Source organism: Diuraphis noxia, unplaced genomic scaffold (genome assembly GCF_037042655.1).
Source record: "Diuraphis noxia isolate RWA-SAM2 unplaced genomic scaffold, SU_Dnox_SAM2 contig0001, whole genome shotgun sequence".
Taxonomy (NCBI): Eukaryota; Metazoa; Arthropoda; class Insecta; order Hemiptera; family Aphididae; genus Diuraphis; species Diuraphis noxia.
Window position 1 is genome coordinate 103,197,914 of NW_028301711.1, and position 22,839 is coordinate 103,220,752.

Below are 22,839 nucleotides of genomic sequence, written 5' to 3' on the forward strand. Positions count from 1 at the left end.
ATTTTGAAGTGTAATACCTACATATTATAAATTGATAAATGTATTTATTCATATATCAATATAATTGCTTTATAAAAATCAGCTATCATATAATAAACATATTTAAATTTTTAAGTACTCTCTGACCGACAATTCATTGGAACCTATCGATTAAGTAAAGTTCTAGTGCAAGAGTTAACCAATCTTCTGACTCCTTTTATGAAAAATCCGAATACAATTGCTGGACTAAGTATCGAAAGAAAGGTTAGCCATAGAAAATTATAATACACACAAAAATAAGATGTATTGTTCAGTGCTTAACATTTTTATTAATAGTCCTTGGTATATGATAAGAAATTTAAAATTAAAGACTAAAAAGCTTGAGTCAGTAAACTTATGGTATTATTAAATAATAAAAATCATTATACTTAGATTTTGCTACTGCCTACTGCACACTATTTTAAGCACTGTTATTTTTGATAGGTATATCATAGTATTTTCTGTTTTTATACCAATACTATTATTACATTGTTAGATATTGACAGCACTAAGATTTTTTGCAAGCGGAAGCTACCAGCAAGATATTGGGGAACATAGAGGTGCTTCTGTGAGTCAAGCTTCTGTAAGTAGATGCATTACTGAAGTAGCTAATGCCTTGAATGTTCCAGAAATACTCAACAAATATATACATTTTCCAAGTTCTGTTAGTGAACTTAAAGAAGTTCGTTTAGGGTAATATATTTCACTAAAATCTCAACTGTGTAATATTTAACTGAAGTAGGTACATTTATTTTTTTTGCTAAGTTTCTATGAAAAATTTGGAATACCAGGAGTAATTGGTGTCATTGATGGAACTCATATTGCTATTGTACCGCCCAATTTAAATGATCCCGTTTATCCTGAACATGTATACGTTAATCGAAAAGGCTACCACAGCATTAATACACAACTGGTAATTTTAAATATATAATATTATACATTTTGAAATTTAATAAATACCCATTTCAATTTTATTCATACAAAATTAAAAAGAATAAATGAATATTTTTAATCTTATAAGTTTGAATAAATAATATTATATAGTATACAATTTATACTATGTTTAATAAGATTTGCGATTCAAACCTGAAAATCTTAAATGTATGTGCAAAATTTCCGGGAAGTACTCATGATAGCCATATTTGGCGTCTTAGTCCTGTGTTAGGATTGTTGAAACATTTGCATTCCATCGGACATACATCTTGTTTTTTATTGGGTACATTTAATTTAAATTATTGATTACATAAGTACTATAAATGTAATTATTAGTAATTGTTGATTTACTTTTTAAAATAGGGGACTCTGGATATGGTTTAAGACCGTGGCTATTGACACCGTTAAGTGAATATCTACCAAATAGCCCGGAAGCTAGATATAATACTTGGTTTTGTAGAACGAGATCAATTATAGAACGGTGTAATGGTGTTCTTAAAATGAGATTTAGGTATTACTCTATATTTACTCTAGAACTACCTGCCTACCTATAAACTTTTAATACATATTATATTTTTTTAGATGTTTACTTAAACATAGAGTACTCCACTACAAACCAGAAAAAGCTTCTAGTATAATTAATCAATTACCTAATTGTTATTATAAAAATGAATAACTCAAACTTCAACAAAATATTATTTTTTATTGTATCACAAAATAAAAATAAAAATAAACATAAACATAAAAAATTAAATCTTTGTTCATTTATTTGTATCCTAAAAATATAATTGAGTATTAGGTAACTAATTTTTATAAAAGTTAGTAACAAATTACTTTTTTACTTTTACATTCAAACTAACATGGAATAATATTTTATAATATTTAACTGAAATACTAAAAATCAAGTAACATATTAATTATAAATAAGCAATAACCAGCTATATAAAATTTTAAAAACAAAATAAAAATAATACTTAGGTAGGTACAATTAATAATATGGCAAATAACATTTTTTTTTCAATATTAATCATTCTTTAAATTTACTATTAGCCTCCATTAAAGCAACTTTCTTTTCTTTTGCTATAACGATTCTTTCTAAGAGATTTAACTTTGCTGTATAATATGATTTAAGAATTCCATTTCTCTCTTCACTGGCATAATGCAATTGCATAGAAGCATCAGCAGATTTTTGAAATATATCAAGCTTACTAGAAAGAAGTTGAATTGTGTACCAGTTAAATAATTAATTGTATGCAAAACTAACAACAAATTTAGAAATATTCGAGTCATTTAACATGGATATCAACAAAACAATTTTGTATGAAATAAATAAACTTTTCAAGGAAGTTTTCTTATAGATGGGGTATGCTTACCTTTTTTTAACAGATAATTTAACAGGTTCTTCAATAATTATTTTGTCTTGATTAATAAAATTGCTAGTGTTGTCAATAACAATATTTTTGGATCTAAATGTAAAGATTTAAAAAAATAAATATTGAACCTAAAAAAATTTTATAGATATTACATTTCTATGGGCTTAGATGCAAACGCATTTAATGATGGCTGTAAATTTTCCAGTATTTTAGATGATGATGACTCAATTGGTGATGGTAAATCATCAGTGAATAATTCTTCTCCATGTACATTATCATAAGCAGATTTTACTAATGGCCTATACAATATATATAATATATATATACCTTTTAGATCTTATGATTTTATAATTAATATTGTATTTGTAAACAAGAAGTCATTATGTATTGATGAGATATTATTTTTTCAATAAGAAAAATCTAATAACAATAATTTATCATTTTTAATTCTTACTGTAAAATACTGCTATTTTCAGAATCAACTAAAAATTCATAACCGTCAAAATTAACTGTCGGTTCAATTGTATGTGGTTGTCCAAAAATGGGTACTTCTCCTATTATTTCAGTAATCTTTTCCTCTATCGGTGCTAGTGTGTTTTCTTGCTCATAACTACCTCCACCAGTTTTAGAAATACTTTTTTTAAGTCCAACACTTTTAGTCTTGGCATTACATTTCATATCAGTCCAAGTCTAATGGATGTTAAAAAAAGTATTTAGTATTAGTAATTAGTATATCTAAAAATTTGTCACAATTGAAATGAAAGTTACTTTTCTCCATTTTTCTGGAGTTTTTATTGCACCTATCATTGAATTTAAATCTAACGTTATTTTTTGCCAAAGATGTTGGGCATTCTTGTGGGTGAAATTTGTGCTAAACTTCCCTTTTGTTAACTCTCGATGCATCTCCATAAAATCCACAAGACATTCCTTCTGCGCCAGAGTGACGGACTTGCCTTTAACTTTTTTCTCAGTACTCATAGTTATATTATGGTTATACTTAATATACTTGCAGTAGACAAATAAAAAACTAAATAGTAATAGTAAACACTAAGTAACTAGTAAGCACGTCACAGTGTCAAACAAATTTTAAATTTTAAATTAAATTTTTTATCAGCAATCAATTTGTGATAACAACTGAAAATTACATGGACAAAACAATGGTTTTATTCGATAATCGAAAAGTATATCGAATAAAATAATATTCGACATTCAATATTCGATAGTTGTTTCAGAATACGATTGATCGAATATAATGTGTCGAATAAATATTAATGATCGAATATTCACAATCGAACAGTTTTATTCGACCACTGCTTTCGATGCCTTTGAGAATAGGCCCCCAGTATTGTGTCAGTATCGTGTAGAGTCTATTATCCACGAACACCATCAATATCGCAAAATAACGGAGCGATGGGTTCCTAAACTGTTGAACTTTGAGCAAAAATTCACGCGGTTGGAAGTTTGTCACCGCTTACTGACACGATACGAGGCGGAGGGGGACGATTTTTTAACGCAAATCTTCACTACAGACGAAACTTGGGTACATTATTACACTCCCCAAACCAAGGTGTCAAGTAAAGAGTGGAGGAAGAAGGAGGAAGGGGCGCCAGTCAAAGCGAAGACAACCTGGTCCGCGGGTAAGGTAATGTGTACTGTGTTCTGGGACCGGCAGGGCGTGCTGTACGTCGATTTGCTGCGCACTCAACGTACCATTAATGCTGTATACTACTCTAACCTTCTGAAAACACACGTGAAACCCGCTTATAGGTCGAAACAAAGGAGCATTCCAGCACGAAGTGCGATTCTCCTCCAGGATAACGCGCGCCCTCATACCGCGCGTCTCACGCTCGATACAATATCGAAATTGGGGTGGAAGGTACTGGAACACCCCCCCTACAGTCCGGATTTATCGCCCTGCGACTTCCATATGTTTGGACCACTAAAAGAGGCCCTCGGAGGTCAAAAGTTCAACACCGACGACGAGGTAGAGGGGTTCGTGCGCACATAACTGTCCGAGTTGCCCAAGGAATTTTTCGATACCGGCATCAAAAAACTTCCGGAAAGGTGAACAAAATGTATAAATATTGAGGGGAATTACCTAGAAAAAATGTGATTTTTTGTAAATTTTTTCGATAATAAATAAACGTGTTACAGCATTTGTCTCGATCATATTTGAACCACCCTCGTATTAATCTTAGGCCATAAAATAGATCTTTTAAGACATGACTTGACTTCATCAGTTCTGGTCCCTTTTGGTACTACTGGTAGAGTCTGCCTAAAGTCTCCAGCCAGTAAAACCGTTACACCACCCATTAACCTTTTATTTTCCCTTATATCCTTTAGAGATCTATTTAAAGCCTCAACACCACCTTTATGCGCCATTGTAATTTCGTCCCACACTATTAATTTTGTATCTTTTAAAACTTCCGCAAAATTATTTTGTTTTGATATATTACAAAAGGGAGTGACCGAAGTTGTTAGATTGAGTGGTAATTTGAAGGTAGCATGGGTCGTTCGACCACCCTCGAGCAGTGTAGCTGCGATTCCAGAAGATGCTACAGCTAAGGCAATGTCGCGAGTACTTCTAACTTTCGCTAAAATCAAATCGATTAAGAAAGTTTTTCCAGTTAACGCCTGTAAACGATGGAATTAAAGAAACGGATAAAAATTGTATAGCAAGAGAGTCAAACAATTTAGCGCAGAAATCAAGCTACATAAAATTAAAACCTATAGAAATACCGATATTCAATGGGTCGTTTGAAGATTGGTCGGCATTTCAAGATATGTTTAGATCACTAGTGCACGAAAATGAGGGCTTAACAAAAGTACAAAAATTTCATTATTTATTATTTTTCGGTATCAGGAGAGGCATCAAAAATAATTAAAAATTTAGAAACAACCGAGATAATTTACGAGTCGGCGTGGAAAATAATAACAGATAGGTATAACAATAAACGGTTATTGATTCAGTCGCATACAAAATGTATTTATGAGTTACCGTGTATACGTGACGAATCTGCAGAAAAATTAAGGCGATTCACAAATACATTAAACCAGCATAGACAAGCACTGCAAGCATTAGATTATGATCCCGATCTCTATGGGGTGCACTACTGCTACACGTGATAACGTCGAAACTCGATTCAAACACGGTACGCCAATGGGAAACATTAAATGCGCAAAATGAATTACCTACTATTTATAAAATGATTAGTTTTTTACACGAACGTTGTCAAATTCTGGAGGCGGTGGAAAGTTCAAAAGGAAAATTTGAAAAGACAAAACTAATTCCTCGTAAGGGGACACAGTTATACCACTAGAGGTGAGTCGTCAACGGGCATGAAGTGCTATATGTGCCAAGAACCACATCCAATTTATAGATGCCCAGAATTTATAAAAATGAATGTGGAGAATCGTATAAAAAAAATAAGTGAACTTAAAATATGTAAAAATTGTTTCCGAACAAATCACACAGTGGACCAGTGCAAAGCGCGAAAATGCAATCAATGCGACAGATCGCATAATTCGCTGTTGCATAGGAATAATACAAAAACGGGTAAAAACATACAAATAAATAAAGGAGATAGCTCATCAGATAACAAACCGATCGATATAATAGAAGGCCGCGGTAATGATGAAGAAACGGAACAAAGTTCAATAGCAAACGCGATGTCTTTTACGTCGGTATATACAGAGCGAGCAAAAAATAGTAAACAGGTTTTATTAGCAATAGCAATCATACAAATATTAGGTAAGGACGGTTTATGGTATACATGCCGTGCGTTACTAGACAGTGGATACCAAAGTAATTTCATCACCGAGGAGACAATGAAAAAATTTAATTTACCACGAAAAAGTGTAAACTTACCTATTACTGGTGTGGCAGAAAGCAAACATAACGCGGAATACAAACTTAACATAATAATACCATCACGGGTAAATTCATTCCAACTAATTAGACAAGCATTAGTATTATCAAAAATAACTGGTTGCTTACCAACAAATACATGCAATGCACTAAAATCAGTTGTACCCGAAAATATCACATTAGCAGATCCGCATTTCTATCAACGAGGAAAAATAGATATACTTATAGGAGCGGACACATATTGGGAGATTATGGGTACTAACATTTTCAAAGTTAATCCGTCTGGTCTACACCTACAAGAAACAAAGTGGGGCTGGATAGTAGCGGGAGGAAATGTACAAGGCGCGGAGATTGCATTAAACAGTTGTATGTTTATATGTACGGAACATGACATTAGCTTATCGGAGAAAATTGAAATGTTTTGGAAAGTAGAAGAATGTATATCAAAAGAAAATTGGTCAAATGAAGAAAAACTTTGTGTTGAGCACTTTACAAAAAATACAAGACGGGATGAGACGGGAAAATTTATTGTTAAGTTACCATTAAAAGATAATGCAGTTGCTCCAGAGGTTAAACATTGCTCCAAAACAAATATATATTGATATCAATCGTCGCACATTACGATTTTGTGATAAGCGATTGTAGTTTTTTTTATCTTGTTGTAATTTTCATTACAAATGTTTTGAAACGTTTCAAACATCAACCTGTCAGTTTGCCTCCAAGGTGTATGTCGTGATAAGTTGTTATCAAAAACAAAAAAAATCGCAACGGAAAAGTTGTCCAAAATCTACAAGATTGAAATTTAATATCCAGGTAAAACGTATTTTAATTAGTAACATACCTTCTGAACTTCAAAAACATATATTGTTTATTACAATTTTATTGTTATTTTTAAATATGTATCTGTATTTTGATAAATAAACCAAAAATCATAAAATTTCATGTAACTTTGCTCCAAACATTTTTTTTTATTTACTATTTTATTTTATTTTAGCATGCCTAACAGGTACAAACGAACAGTGGGTTCAAGGCCCTATAAAAACTATTCAGAACACACATTGAAACGTTGTTTACTTGCTGTGAAGACCAAACAAATGACTCAACGAGAAGCTGAAAAAGCCTTCAAAATTCCTCGGCGAACAATCATTAACAAATTAAAAGCCCATCATGTACAACCTGTGGGACGTCCCATTGTATTTACTGAACAAGAGGAGAACAATTTTGTTGGAAACATTCATGTTATGAGTGAATATGGCTTTCCTATTGATAAGACTGATCTTAAATTTATTATTAAGTCATATTTGGACAGAAATGGTAGGCACGTTAAATTTTTTAAAAACAATCTATCTGGTCGTACATGGACAGATAATTTCATTGAACGTCACAAAACCTTAAGTGTTCGCTTAGCTTCTAATATTAAAAGGTCAAGGGCCTCTGTAAATGCCGAAACCTTAACAGAGTATATAAATAATTTAAAAATAAATCTTTCTGATGTTGATCCACAAAATATTTATAATTATGATGAGACCAACCTAACGGATAACCCTGGGCAAAAAAAAGTTCTTGTAAAAAGAGGATCAAAGTATCCTGAACGAATATGTAACACCTCAAAAGTCAGCATTAGCTTAATGATATGTGGGAATGCTGTTGGTGACATTCTTCCTCCATACGTTGTGTATAAAGCTAAAGGTCTTTGGGAGAATTGGACGGTGCATGGACCTAAAGGCTGCCGCTATAATGCCACAACTTCTGGATGGTTTGATGCAAATATTTTTACAGATTGGTTTAATAATACACTACTTCGCCATTTAAAAAAAAAAACAGGTAAAAAAGTTGTAATTGGGGACAACTTGTCATCCCATTTAACACCTGAAGTCATTGAGAAGTGTAAAGAAAATGATATACGAGTATACTGCCTACCACCCAACAGCACGCAGCCATTAGATGTTGCACTATTTCATCCAATGAAAATGGCATGGAGAAAAATACTTGGGGAATGGAAAGGAACAACTAATGGCTTAAAAAATCCAATCCTACAAAAGCAGTCATTTCCGGGATTATTAAAAAAACTTTTGGATGTATTGGAACCAATATTAAAAACTACATTACAAAATGGATTTAGGAAGTGTGGTATATTTCCTTGTGGAGTTGAAGAATTATTAAATAGACTTCCTAATGCTTTAAATGCAAGTTCTAGTGTTGATGAATCATTTATTGAACATTTAAAAGTTAAAAGAGCAGAAACCACACAGCCTACAACAAAAAGGAAAAAAATTAAAGTTCCTGCAGGAACAAGTTATGCACATGTTGATGATGAGTTATCAGACATTGATGCTAATATAAGTGCAGAAGCCATACTAATCAATACTAATAGTGAATCGAGTTCAGAATATGATATAGATGATTGCCCAGTGACCAGTGATGGAAAATATGCAGTCAATAATTTTGTGATTGTGAATTATCTTAATAATATGTACCCAGGTCTAATAACCAGTATTGACGTAGATGGTGCCATTGTCAAATCTATGGAAAAAACTAAGGCATTTTATAAATGGCCAATTAAGGAAGATACAATGTTCTACAAGTGGAGTGATATTTTAATGAAAATAAAACCACCAGTGTTTGTGAGACGAGGATACTTTAAAGTTGTAGAGTTGGATGAATATACCACTTAATTATGTGATAATAATATAAAATTAATAAGTCTGATAATATGTTATTTATATTGTTTAAAAAGTTATTTATATTTTTAATATTATCATTACCTATTACGGTAATTATAAGAGACTGTTAACTAATAAATTTCTTAAAGTTTGCTATTGTTTTTTTGTTTAAAATATATTGAAAAAAGTCTTTCAATAAACTAAGAAAAGAAATGAAAATAGTTTTTATTGTTAAAAAAGTTATTTTTGTATTGTTAATGTTATGTTATTATTACCTATTATAAAAAGACTGTTAAGTTGTAATTTTGTTAAAAAGTAATATTGTTCTGTTTAGTATTGTAATTTTGTTTAAATATATATATTGAAAAAAGTCTTTCAATAAACTGAAAAAAAAATAGTTTTTATTATTATATTATGTATAGGTTCAAATAAGTTAAAACACAGGTACTAAACATTGCACCAAAAGAAATTATATACATCAAAGTAAGGTAATTGTAATCATGGTGCAATGCCACCTGCAATGTATTTTAACTTTGCTCCAAAATTTTGGGAAAAAATAAGTAAGTCACTAGTACAAAAATCGGATTTTTTTTTAATTGTTCTTACCCTTCAACATGTATATGTTACGGTAAAAGATGAATATTGGTGAATGTCGTCATTCTCCGGTGAATGACGTCTTTTACCAAATTGATTCGATTATGTAGGTAAATGATGTAAAAAACCAAATTTTAAATTCAAATGTACATCTTTCACCGGTCATTGATGTAATTTACCAAAACTAGTGGTAAATGATGATAAATCTCAAATAATACACTGATTTTTTTACTATAGGTAGGTACTATTTATAATAATGATTTATTATTAATACAATTTTTATTTGTACAATTTTGGTTAACATGACATTTTGAATTGCACAACATTTCTGCTGCACTGCAATCAATTTTTTTAGTACCACAACCAGTTTTGCAGTTGCATCGATTAAATCCTTGATGACCAGCATTCCATGTCCTGCTGCAGCTTCTCTTAATGTTATTTCCCTGTCTTTATTTTTTTTCATGGCTTCATCTAGCTCTAGAAATTTTTCTTTACACGGAGAAATTTGTGCTCGTGTATATTTGTGTTTCAACACCCCATATTCTGTACCTGGTTCAAACATTCGGGTATTTATTTAATTTAAATTAAATAAACATTATCAAATTAAAATTACCTTACATAATTTATACATGTCATCTTCACATGAAATAATAACAGCAAGTAAATTACGCGGAGCACCACGTGCTCTATCAACATCTAATATTGGGACACGAACAGTTGTACCGACATCAAGCTTTGAAATTTTTTTTAAACATCATTCTCCAATTAAACTGGTGATTGACGACAATAACCGGAGAATGTCTGCATTTACAACGTTTACCAATTTTTAGGTAAATGATGTCATTTACCGGGGAATGACGTCTTTTACCACGTTTACATCATTCACCGTAACATATACATATAAAACAACACGAACTGGTAATTTTTATCTTTGTTATTGAAGCTATAATATAGGTTTAAACTTAAAAAGTAATACATTTGGAGCAAAGTATCCCGCTTTTACGGTATTAGGGTTGGAACAATGGTGTTGATTAAGGAGACAAATGTGCCACCTCTCCAGTGGAACATGGGACGAGTTACGGCATTACATCCAGGACAGGACGGTGTGACAAGAGTTGTGGAGGTAAATACGCGTGGCGGTATAAAGAAAAAGGCAGTTAGATTGGTGTGTCCATTACCAGGATAAACTCAACAGGAAAATTAAAATATGTAAAAAAAATATATATTTTTTATTTTATACTGGCGGTGTCATGCTAAAATTATTATTTATTCTGTATACTATTATTATTTTTATACTATTATTTATGTATAAAATTAATGAATTTTTTTTTTATCATATCGTTATTTGAAACTGTAGTTCAAGGAGGGTGTATGTTTGGGATAAACCATAGATAAGACTTGATTGTGGTATCGTTGCTACGCGATCGCGATATCGTATGTAAGTTAGTTCGTCGTTTTCCACCGATCGTTAAGGTGCAGTGAAACAGGCTGACACTCGCAGCTAAAATATTGTCAATTAATACAATAAAACATATATTATAATAAACTAACTAAATATGTTTTACTCCGAGAAACCGTCTGTTTATCGTCGACGACGATCGCAATTCGCAACGGTACATTATCGGTACCTACTACCTACCTAGCAGTGCGTCAGTAGAGAGAGTGTTTAGTGTTGGTGGTGCAACAATCACCTAAAAAAGAACTAATATGACTGTTAAGCATTTCGAACAAATTATGTTCTTAAAATGCAACACACAAATTTTCGATTAATATTATACATATATTAATATATTATGAATGATTCAGAATTAAATTGATTTTTTTGTTTTGTATTTGAAAATTATGTCAAATACTTTACTATAGATAGTATTTGGGTGGTATTTTAAATGCTTTATTTTATAAGTATTTGAGTAATTACTTAAATACTTTTTAAAAGTATTTTTTACAACACTGGTTATTTCCGTGTGCGACTGTAAAGGTTCGACGACGACGGATGCTCGAAGACATCGCTTATATATATCACTATATCACTATATCACTGGATTCGTACCGGTCGCTCTCGGACATGAGCAAAACCACGTGATAATCAGACGCACTATACCGCTCGGTGCACTGTCCAGATAACTGCCAAATCGGACGTAACTAATAAATAGTGCACAGCATTGCGATAATAACAACGAACGGACTCGATATGCCGTGGTAACGTCGAACGTACGCGATGAAAAACAATTACACAGCAGTGCGGCATACAAAACCGCTGGACGTACGGTAAGAGAACGACGACACACACAACATGGACGCCGGACGCACAACATAAACATGTTGAAACGGACTCCGGACGTAAGCACGGACACCATCGGCGTCCGTCGGTTGGCTTCGCCGGTGACGTGACGCGTACCCGTCAACAGTGTCAACAGCCGATATCGGCCGAGTCGCGGAGTGGGTACGTCATTATTGTTATCACGGGGATAGCCCGGTATACGAATCGCGAACAATAATACCATTTTCAGGGTTTATGATTTTAGATTTATTTGAAACCAATATTGATAATAAAAAATTAATATTGAACTTTGATTGTCGAGGCATCCTTCAATAATTTAATATAATTTAATTTTTTTAAATATTCTGTGCTCTGAAATTATTAATGAACATATTTGTTTAGTAAATACGGCGGGTAATTAATTAAACGAGATTATTTTAATAACCTTATTATGTAATTTAACCATTATCAAAACCATGTATGTTCTCTTTTCTTATAATCTTTTTTCATTCTTATTATATTCAGAGTTTATTATTTTAGTTGTTGTAACCACATGAACGCGTACAGCAGTGCGCTGTGAGTTATACTTCATTCTTTACTGTACTATGTTCTACTATACTAATGTTATAACATTGTTCCACTAGTTTCATTTGAAGCAACCACAAATATTGATAATAATAATGTTTTTATCTCAGATATACTTTGACTTTTTATCATTAAGCATATCACTCGAAGATAGATTTCTTTAACTCGCTTAGAAACTGTTTTAAATGGTGACCATTTTGTTAAATTTTTGACAAAATTAGGAACATCTATTCGTATATAGCATTTTGACAACCACAAGCTATGACGAGAGTTATTTTCTAAGGTAAGTAATGAGCAAATATTAATATAATCATAAAGTGAAGAGTATTATGTAAAACTACGAAATATTGCTGATAACAAAGCAAGAGACATATCACAGCAAATCTCCTTAGGAGGGGTGACACCACTTTTTAGCCATCTAGAGAGCCAATTATAAATAGCAATGTTATCATGTCTCTCAGATCATACTACAAGCTGTAAATGTGTGATTTCTATCATCATCATAAACCACGGCTTCATAGAGATATAACGTTTGTGTTTTTATAAGACCAAGTTTAGAAAATTTTTTATGACGGTTTCCGTAGCATCAATAATCAATGATGGATAAGAAGAATTTTTAGAGTATGCTCTATATAGATTAATTAGCTTTGGTGTATAAAAATGAATAAAGAATGGATCAAGGCCAATATCATGTATACAATCAGTGTAGGTTTTTTCTAACTTCATGAGTAAAATAGCAGTAAGTGAATCTGAGTGTCGTTGTCTAAGTTTAAGCTCTTTTGATTTAGCAACTCTTAAAGCATTGGCTGACGGCAAAATAGAAGGTTCCAATTGACCTAAAATAAGGTTGAATTAAGTAATTTTAATATCTGTTAATTTGAACTTAACCAAAAATATTTGTTACTGTTTTTACATAACTTTTCTAACTCTTTCTATCCCAAATAAATATGAACTGTCACAATATAATACGCATCATAGTTAAAGTAATAGATTAAAAGTTTCACTATATAAAATCATGGAAATGTTTAAATGGTACAAACTGTAAAATTCTATACGCATATAATAGAAGTTATTGTTCGATATAGCAGAATAAGCCAATGCACGTCACTTTTCATAGCAGGAAATAAAGTTATTAAGAAATAATATCAAGAAAAAATAAATTACTTGAAGATTAGTAGTGGTATGTAAACATATCATATATACATTTTATACGTTTACCTTTTTCCATCAGACGTAATACTTCTTCCTCTCTAAAATATTCAGATGATTTTCCTTTATTTATCAAACTGTTAATACATTTTTTTTTCATACCATTTATCATTCTCCGTTTTGTAGGTGTATTATGGGGAATATTAAAATTTCCTACATAACTGCAATCGATTAAAACTCTAAAAAAAAAAACCAATAGAAAGATTACAGGAAAATTCATCACCAACCTTCATGCAAATCAAAATAAAGATATTTATTCAATTTTTAATAGAATTTGTTTGTTTTTAATGTTGTTTTTAGATACTATATTATACAGAAAATAATTAGTATGTTTTCTTCTTATACTTATAATGCATTACTTTATTGTTTATAGCGATGTTTGCGATGACTGTTAATAATTTACGTATTTTGTATTTATGCATACCAATCAAAATTAAAATTATATCAGTGGTATTTATTTACATTTGGTATTATTATATGACAATTTATTATTTTTTGTTAATTAGATCAATAATGAAGAAATTAGAACATAGATAGTAAAGGCAAAATCAATTTTTCCTGAATAATTTGAAAGATAACATCAATCTATAATCAACGTAAATATAAAATAGTATCTAAATATATATTTATAGGTATAAAATATTAATATTATAACAAGATTTTTATTATTGAGAGAATATCTATCTATCTATTTTATAGTTATTATTATTGAATAAAATCAATGGATATTTATGATATTTATATATTTATTGATGTTTTTGATTCTTAATAGTCTAACCAAATTACATGACGCATCAGTGCATCACACATTTATAAAACATCTATTAAGGTTAGGTGAAATATTTACTGTTTTCATTAAACAAGTCGTAATTTAAATTTACTTTGAATTGGATGACGGCTCGTGGTGTATAACGCTCTTGAAATTTGATTTACATATTTTACATCTTCCAAAAATTTTGACATAAAACTGACCTCTTGGATACACTTTTGCCCGTTTAAATGTTAAGCAGCACTATAAATGAGTAAGCTCCCAAAAATGCTCTGCTATAATGTGTGACCATTCTCCTTTAGGCAGTGTTATATATGTTCGAACGTTCTTATTAAACTTATATACAATATTAGTAGGTTTAATTGTTTCCCATTCTTCAGGTGATAATGTCATAATCATTTTTTTGATTGGGAGCTTATTGTTATTATCATCAGAAGTATAATCAGAGCTAGAAGCCTTATAATAAAAAAAAACGTTTTATATGGACATTAAGGAGGTATTAGATTAGATTTGTTTTACATAAAAATGTACGTACACATTAAATTATCCGGTGATAGGTCATTCACATTTTTTATCGTTTCTTCTTGTTTGTATAATCCTAATATATGTAGAATACTGGCTTGATTACCTTTAATAAAAATGTGAAGAGCCGCAGAAGACATTTTATAATCTAAGTGTTTTGATAAATCATTCCACACTTTATCCGAAGGATAAGCAACCCCTAATTAAATCAAATATTTTTTTATTATCTAACACTGTAATTTTTAAATGAAAACCAATTTGAAAATAATTGGACAGGATAAGTAGTATTCTGATGAGTGTGAATCTAGTTGATGCACTAAATAGGTCAAAATTAAAAATATCTAATAGCTTTCAAAAACGTTGAGAAAAACAAAATATAATTCAGGAAAAATGGGAATTTTTGTCGTTGAAAATTTATAAAACGTTCAATTTTTATAGCTAAGAATTGCAAATTTAATTAAAGATACCTATTTCATAAGTAGTATATACTGTAACCAAAACATATTTAAACACAGTTTAATTTTATAGATATGTTAATTTAAAATTTTAACTAAATTTAATATTTCAAGTTTTAGTAGAAATGTTGGTATAAATAGCTCAAATAAGTCAAAATATTTTGAATTTTTTTATTTTACGAAGAAAATTCTAATATAAACATTCAGTGAAAAATTCAAGTATCTAGTATGTACACTTATGGTTTTTTTGAATTACAACAAAATAAGAAATTCATTCCATAAGAATTGGATAATTTGCTAGTGGATATCCAATGCCAAAAAAGGCAGGTAAGTTAATGGATGTCGTTCTGCTGTACAGTAGGTTATAAGTGGGTTACTGTAATGGATGGTATTAAATTTAAATTCAATGATTTAATATCATTGTATACGAAAAACGATTCTGAGTGGAGACGGTTTGTCAGTCTAGGATATATTATACTATATTATATGTTATTATTTTCAAAAAAAAATATAGTATAAAATAAATTCCAAATTAATCAAATCAGATTCATTATGTACCAAATAACCCAACTCACTCAGTCATTCATATTAGGTATATGCAATTTAAAGTGCTCACAAATAATATTGTTTAATTACAATAATATAGCTAAAATTGTTATTTTTGGTTATTTAATTGATGGGGGAGATTAAAGTGGTGCTGTACCTTCTCGTGGTCTCTCCTGTTTAGTAGTGTCACTGTTACCAAGTAATATTCAAAGTTCTCCACTTAAGAAATTATACAACTATGACACGAAACAAAACAGCACCAAACTGGCGGCCAAACGTCGTAGGACCTCCTAGCCATACCGGCAAAACAGCCTTTTTCAAGGCTACTAGGACACATAATTTGAAAGTAGCACTAGTTCCAGAAGAAAACGAAATTATTAAAAACAAAAAAAAAATTGTATAAAAAGGAAAACACCGAAAAACAGAATGGACATAACCTTAATAACCAAAAGGACCAAAACTCAAACCATAGTAATGATAAAAATGGTAATAAATCAACAGAATATATTTTGAGAATATTGCAGCTCAACGTTGAAGGAATGACCAAGTCAAAGGCTGAATTAATCAGCCATGTATTCCATTACGCAGACATTTTAGCACTGCAAGAGACCCATATTCCGGATGATCAGCTTGGGAAGCTAAAGATCCCAGGCTTTCAGCTGATCGACTACATACTACATAGGGCACAACAAACATGGCATGGCTACCTTTGTGAGTCAAGACTTGGACCCAAAAAAACATAAGGACGTTAGATGGAAACAAACATACTGTTGGAATCGAGTAGGGAACACAAAAATATTTAACATATATAAACCACCGTCGAAAAAATGGACCACATCTGTGCTACCACTGGCAGAACACCCAGCAGTTTATATAGGAGACTTCAACTCGCACAACATGGAATGGGGCTATAATAGTACAGATGATGACGGAGAAACCCTCAGCAACGAGGCTCAATTAAACCATCTCCAGTTACTGTATGATGCTAAATAAGGTGGCACATTTAAATCAGGAAGATGGGGTTCGATCACATCCCCTGACTTATGTTTTGTCACTACGGATCCTAGCAATATTCCCTTTAAAGCAAACCGGTGAATATTACAAGAACTTCCCAAGAGCCAACACCTTCCTGTCCAAGTGGATATTGGTCTAAATCTAACTAGAGTGAGTAAACCAAAACTTAATAGATGGAATGTAAGAAAAGCAGATTGGGTCAAATACACAACTTACGAGTATATGGAAGAAAATATAAACCGCATCGAGCCGATACCGCTTAACTATCACAGGAATTCAGCACTTAAAAGTTTCAATGAGACTAGAGAGAGGGCATGGATTTGGCCTAATGGTGATAAATGGATAAAATTTTCTTTTGAATGTAATAGTAAAATATCTTATTTAAGGCAACCAGAACCAAGAGGAGAATACATGGGGTATTTTATATAGATTTATATAATTAATATATGAATATATTATTTTAGGTTTCTTTTATTAACAACCATTCAAGGACAACTACCGTACACGGTGGAGGAATTTAAAAATCAAACACTAATGTACTGCGAAAACAGTGGATCAATAAGGGTAACGGGGGCGTCATGGGAAATTATTACATATGTACCTTTGAAAAATTATGATGATAGACATGATAAGTTGTACAGTGAAATTTATATTATGAATAACCACTGTAAGGAAAAACTAACAGGATACGAAATATGCTCTAGGTTTGATAATATATTAAAAACAATGTTTCAAGAAATATCGGTTCAACGAGAACAAATGTATGAATCAATCGGTAGATATATAACAACAAATAAAGGGGAAACAACAACGAGCCCATATAGGAAAAAGCGAGGATTGATAAATATAGTGGGGGCTGGAATGAAAACACTATTTGGAGTATGTGATAACGATTGTGCGAATGAGGCAACACAAGAAATAGAGAAAATAGAAAAGACAAATGAAAGAATGATACATATATTAAAAAACCAAACAACGGTAGTGAGATCAGCGATAACAGGTATAAGTGGTGCTTCAATTGAAATTAATAAATTATACAAAGAGTTGAGTGAAAAACAAAGTACATTACACGCAAAAATCGGAGAATTAGTAAATGTTACACATACGTTAGAAACACTAATATTATCTGATAGAATACATAGTATTTTTACAGCATTATTAACTCAGTATTCTTACGAAACAACAACAATAAGCGCGATAATTACAGCAGCTAGGACAGGAATACTGCATCCAAGTTTAATAACACCACGAGAATTATCAAAACATCTAACAGAAATCAAATTAAAACTACCTATAAATTTAAATTTGCCAATGGGCACGGACCCAAGTGAAATTTACGAACTAAGTAAAATTACAAAAATGGCAGTATTTTATAGCGGGGATAATATTGCGTTTGTAATAAAAATACCTTTAGTAACCGAATTGGAACTAACACTATACAAAATATTACTAATACCTCACCCAATAGAAATAAAAACTAACGGAATAATCGATACAAAGCATAGTATAATTATTAAACCAGAATTTCAATATGTAGGCATTACCAAAAATCGTAAACAATACACTACGTTCACGGAAACACAGTTACTGCAATGTACCGAAACAGAACTTTTTACTATTTGTCCTGAATTTCAACCTATTCAACACGAATCAGTTAAGCAACCATGTGAAATTTCATTATTTAAAAATCCAGACACACTACCGAGTAGTTGTGAAACAGGAATAGTGATATTATCGAAAAACGTTTTTCATAAATTAAAATATGTAAATGTATGGATATCAGGGGCGTCTCCAGACCTTGGCTATGGGGGGGGGGGGGGGGGGGGGCGAAATAATAAAAAAATAAATATTAATTTACATGAGAATATGGGATTCAGATACTGAGTGATGAACCATTTTTTTTTCAACTTTTGTAATTTAGAACTATAATAGTCTCCTATCTATAAAATATTTGTGTCACTGAAATGTTACAATATTAAAAACAAATTGTCATAGTCATCATAGTATACAAATTTATTTTATTGATTAATAGTTAAATATAAGTAGTTTATAAAACAAAATCTAAAATTCTTTTATTTTTAGCAAAGCGGTCTATTATTTTGTCAACGCTTAATTGAAGCTGCCTATGTATATGTAAAAGCGCCAAACCTGTCAATCTACTTTGGCCCATTTCACTTCTTATCCAAGTTTTCAACCTAAAAAGCAATCCAAATAAAGAAGAAACATACTTTAAAATTAAAGCAAATTAGCAAAAGGATTAAGCATACTATTTAGTACCTATTGTAAAATATTGTTATTACATTCATTAAGCGCAGTTATAGATTTATTAATTTTATGAATACTGTGTTTAACATGCAATTATGTTTAAATTATAAATTTAATATAAGATACTAAATTTGTTTTATAGTTGTACTAATCAACTATCAAGTATTAGCAAAAAAATAGCACTTATAGTAAAATAAAATAAAAATGCACTGTCAAAAAAAATAAATAAACCTACATTTGACTATAAATCAAACATGTTAAAAATACAAAAATTAATGTTCATAAAACAAATATTTAACATGTTTGGATTCATTAAATAAATTAAAATTTGTATACAACCTTCTAAGAGTGGAAAAACTACGTTCTGCAGTAGCAACACTGACAGGAAGTGTACCCAAGACCAATAATAATTTTTTTATGCTTGGGAAAAATGTGTCAGAACATTCATCAAAAGCCGAAAACACTTCATTTGGAATATTTAATCCTATACAAACAAAATTGAATGAAAACTTTAATTGTTTATAAAATACAATATAATTAGTGTTAAATTAAGTACCTTCATTCTTTTGTGTGGTCCATTTAGTCTTCCATAATTCTAACTCACCTCTGAACATTAATGTATTAAAATCAAGGAATGTATACTGGTCACCGACTGTTTTCATTAATTCATCACTAGTTTCAGAAGACATCTTAATTGTGTTAGATGGAATGAGTTGCATTAGTAAAAAAATTGTTTTGTTTTTCTCATCCAAGAAACGGTGTTTGATATCTTCTAACACATTGTCAATAATAGGTATAAATAATATTCGACGGTAATATTCTTCAATAGAATTGGCTGGTGTATTACACCTTTGATTTTGTTTTTTTACAATTCTTGGTTGCTTCATTTCTACATCTAACTCAATCATTACATTTTTGCTTTCTTCAAATATTTTTTCAAAATGCACATCACAATTAGTGCGTTTGTCGTTAAGGGTCTTTATAATGTCATTTATACAATTAGTAGCAGAAGCAACATCTTGTGTCACACTTTGTAATACTTTACTAGCTGCTGAAGTAATGCTTAATATACTTGAAACCGTATATAATGTCATTATAAACTCACAATTACATATGGAAAAAATCAAAGTTTTGGCTTTTGATGATGAAACATGGTCGTCCCATTCTGAAATGTTTACAAGACTATCAACTATTTCTTTGAGGTTTGTTTGAAATTCAAATATGCTATCGTGCCGCTCAATCCATCTAGTCTCACATAAAGAAGTAATTGATCTTTTTTGACCTTTGAGATTATTTTTCAAAATAAAATTGTGTTTTGAAGATAAATTGAAAAATGATAAAACTTCTTTAATGATGCCCATGAAATTTCTTACTAATTGTACATTGGATGATTTTGAGATTGACAAATTTAAAGCATGGTTAGAGCAAGGACTATGAACAGCGTTGACACAGCTCTTTTGAATGTGTTGAACAGCACCTCTTATTACAGATATCATTACAGCACATCCATCAGTCGCAATTCCAATACAGTCATCCAAATTCAGTGACATGTCTTTTAAAACATTGACTACTGTATTGCCTAACACCTCACCAGTTAGTTTTGGCTCTAAATTTATATTTGTACAAGGTTCTTTGTCATACACATAGTTATGACAGTTAATGAAGCCAATAAACCGTTCATGAACTTTATTTTCCATTGGATATACACAACGAACGGGGAAACTTTAACAATTGCTTGTCAAGGGATAAACGAACCATATATAGTTAAAATTAAAAATCAAGGGTTAATTAAATTAAACCAAAATTGTAGAGCTTATGGTGAAAACATTATTTTAAATCCTACTAGAGACATAAGATCAAAATATTACGTTAATTTCATACCACAAATAGGTGCGGGAAAGTTGACATTCGAGATACCTGATAAAATAAAAAACCTACCAGACATGAAATTTACTTATGACACAAATAAATTAGATAGCGTGCATACCATGGCTAAATCGTTAAATGAAGTAGAAGGGTTGATAGACGAAGAAATTTTAAGACAATCAGGTCACGAAGTAAATGACAATAAACATTTGTATTTAATATATATAACGATCGGATCAGTACTATTTTCTATGATGTTAATATTATTCATATATTTAACATATAAATGTAGATGGGGTAATTGGGAAACATATAGACAATCACGTTACAGAACAGATAGAGAACCAAGAAATAACAGTAAATTCTATATGGAAACACCATGTGCAGAAATAAAAGGACATACAAATGTGAGTCCACTTATGGAAAATAAAAAAGTAAAAAACGATCCACCAATGATAAAATGTTAAATATCAGTAGAAGAAATAATACCTAAGTAAAAATAATAATTATAAATTTAGAATTATAAAACCAAAATATAGATTAAGTAAATAATAACTAGAATATAAGCCATTATTTTATGAAACATAATTTTTAAATTTAAAATTTAAAATTTAAAATAACTTATACAGAGAAACTTTATTGTAACAGAAAAAAGTCACACAAGTTCGTGATAATGGACTTTGAGTTTTCAATGGTGAATAGGACGAGTATGGTGTTGATATCAGGAGCGATATCAAACAGTTTGGACAAGTGCAAGGTACGCAAACTTGAAGGGAGACCACTCCTCTTGCCACTTCATGACGAAATACGACCAATGAAAAATCATGAACTACTGTTGGCCAAGAAGGAGATAAAAAGAATATTTAAATGCAAAGAAGTACTGCAAAAAGCTTGCCTAGAACAACTAGACAAAAGTTTAAGATCAACTCTAAACAACCTAAGTCCGTCATTTATTGAAAATTACATCACAAAAGGAGACACAACTAGTGTAGTAGTATTTTGGAACGGAAATTCGGATTTAAACGTCTTAAAAAGATTAGACATAAACAGATTCCCAGTATTAAACATAACGTGTTATGACACTAAATTCAATATTGTTAGAAAATTTAAATACAAAAAGGACAATCTTCGAGTACGAAATAGGTACATTCAAAAAAACAGGAAGACTATTGAATTTAGAGGAAACACACGGGATGGTTTGTAATAAAAAACATAGATTAACGTATGCTCACGATCCGAGAACTGATGTAAAATTGACAAAATGTATTTTTGATTTTATGGTAAGGAAAGTGAAATACGATAATCTAATAAGACATTTTAAAAAATAAAATAAAAATACGTAAGGGTTCAATGTAAAGTAAATACACAAAAGGAAAAAATACTACTACAAAAGTTAATAAATATTAATATAAAGTTTAATTTAGATTAATTTTAAAAAATGAATTTAAATATATATAAAATTTAAATTTTTTTAATAAGTATAAGTAATTTAGTAAAATCATTAAATATAATATTTAAATTTCTGCTATAAAAGAGAATATTAGTACAGTCATTACGAATTATGAGAATTCTAACAGAGATCTTATAATCAGAATGGATCTGTGTTTGATTCTTGTAATTTAACTTGGGCATATATCTACACGAAAGAGTAACAGAGACAGTTGAACAATTAGAAGTCTGATTATGAATTTTGAATATTTGAATAATAATAGTTGTGACTTCTAGTGGTTCACATGTTAAAAATACTATATAAAAATACATAAAATGATTATAATCTGAACTACACGAGAAAGATAAAATCACAACGGTAATTAAAAATCAAAATAATAACAATCGATTCGACCATGGTGTTCGTCTTGAAAAACTTTTTTTACATATAAGTTTTTGAGTCGCGCATCA

At 30.6% G+C, this 22,839-nt stretch overlaps 3 protein-coding genes and 2 pseudogenes across 3 annotated transcripts; 2 read left to right on the forward strand and 3 right to left on the reverse strand.

Moving 5' to 3' along the window:
- Positions 1 to 1,634: 1,634 nt before the first annotated feature.
- On the reverse strand, positions 1,635 to 3,622 carry LOC149063001 (uncharacterized). The gene is made up of 5 exons (XM_089227826.1): positions 3,093 to 3,622; positions 2,779 to 3,014; positions 2,477 to 2,623; positions 2,325 to 2,417; positions 1,635 to 2,159 (listed from the first exon to the last, which is right to left on the reverse strand). Exons 1-5 carry the CDS (start codon positions 3,300 to 3,302, stop codon positions 1,979 to 1,981), a joined length of 867 nt encoding a protein of 288 aa, XP_089083952.1. The 5' UTR covers positions 3,303 to 3,622; the 3' UTR covers positions 1,635 to 1,978.
- A 3,565-nt stretch (positions 3,623 to 7,187) lies between these two features.
- LOC149063002 (uncharacterized) lies at positions 7,188 to 8,867 on the forward strand. Its single transcript, XM_089227422.1, has one exon. The coding sequence runs from the start codon at positions 7,188 to 7,190 to the stop codon at positions 8,865 to 8,867; it is 1,680 nt and encodes a 559-aa protein (XP_089083548.1).
- An 824-nt stretch (positions 8,868 to 9,691) lies between these two features.
- LOC149063003 (uncharacterized) lies at positions 9,692 to 13,615 on the reverse strand (annotated as a pseudogene).
- Positions 13,616 to 19,305: 5,690 nt separating this feature from the next.
- On the reverse strand, positions 19,306 to 20,771 carry LOC149063004 (52 kDa repressor of the inhibitor of the protein kinase-like). Its single transcript, XM_089215477.1, has 3 exons — positions 19,631 to 20,771; positions 19,414 to 19,558; positions 19,306 to 19,315 (listed from the first exon to the last, which is right to left on the reverse strand). The coding sequence occupies exons 1-3, from the start codon at positions 20,769 to 20,771 to the stop codon at positions 19,306 to 19,308; spliced, it is 1,296 nt and encodes a 431-aa protein (XP_089071603.1).
- Positions 20,772 to 21,613: 842 nt separating this feature from the next.
- LOC149063005 (uncharacterized) lies at positions 21,614 to 22,268 on the forward strand (annotated as a pseudogene).
- The last annotated feature ends 571 nt before the right edge of the window (positions 22,269 to 22,839 follow it).

Coding starts and splice junctions, on each gene's coding strand:
- LOC149063004 (XM_089215477.1), bottom strand. CDS start 20,771: ATGGAAAATAAAGTTCATGAACGGTTTATTGGCTTCATTAACTGTCAT. Junction 19,559..19,630: donor GACCACACAAAAGAATGAAG/GTACTTAATTTA, acceptor TTGTTTGTATAG/GATTAAATATTCCAAATGAA.
- LOC149063001 (XM_089227826.1), bottom strand. CDS start 3,302: ATGAGTACTGAGAAAAAAGTTAAAGGCAAGTCCGTCACTCTGGCGCAG. Junction 3,015..3,092: donor CTCCAGAAAAATGGAGAAAA/GTAACTTTCATT, acceptor AACATCCATTAG/ACTTGGACTGATATGAAATG. Junction 2,418..2,476: donor GCATCTAAGCCCATAGAAAT/GTAATATCTATA, acceptor CTTTACATTTAG/ATCCAAAAATATTGTTATTG.
- LOC149063002 (XM_089227422.1), top strand. CDS start 7,188: ATGCCTAACAGGTACAAACGAACAGTGGGTTCAAGGCCCTATAAAAAC.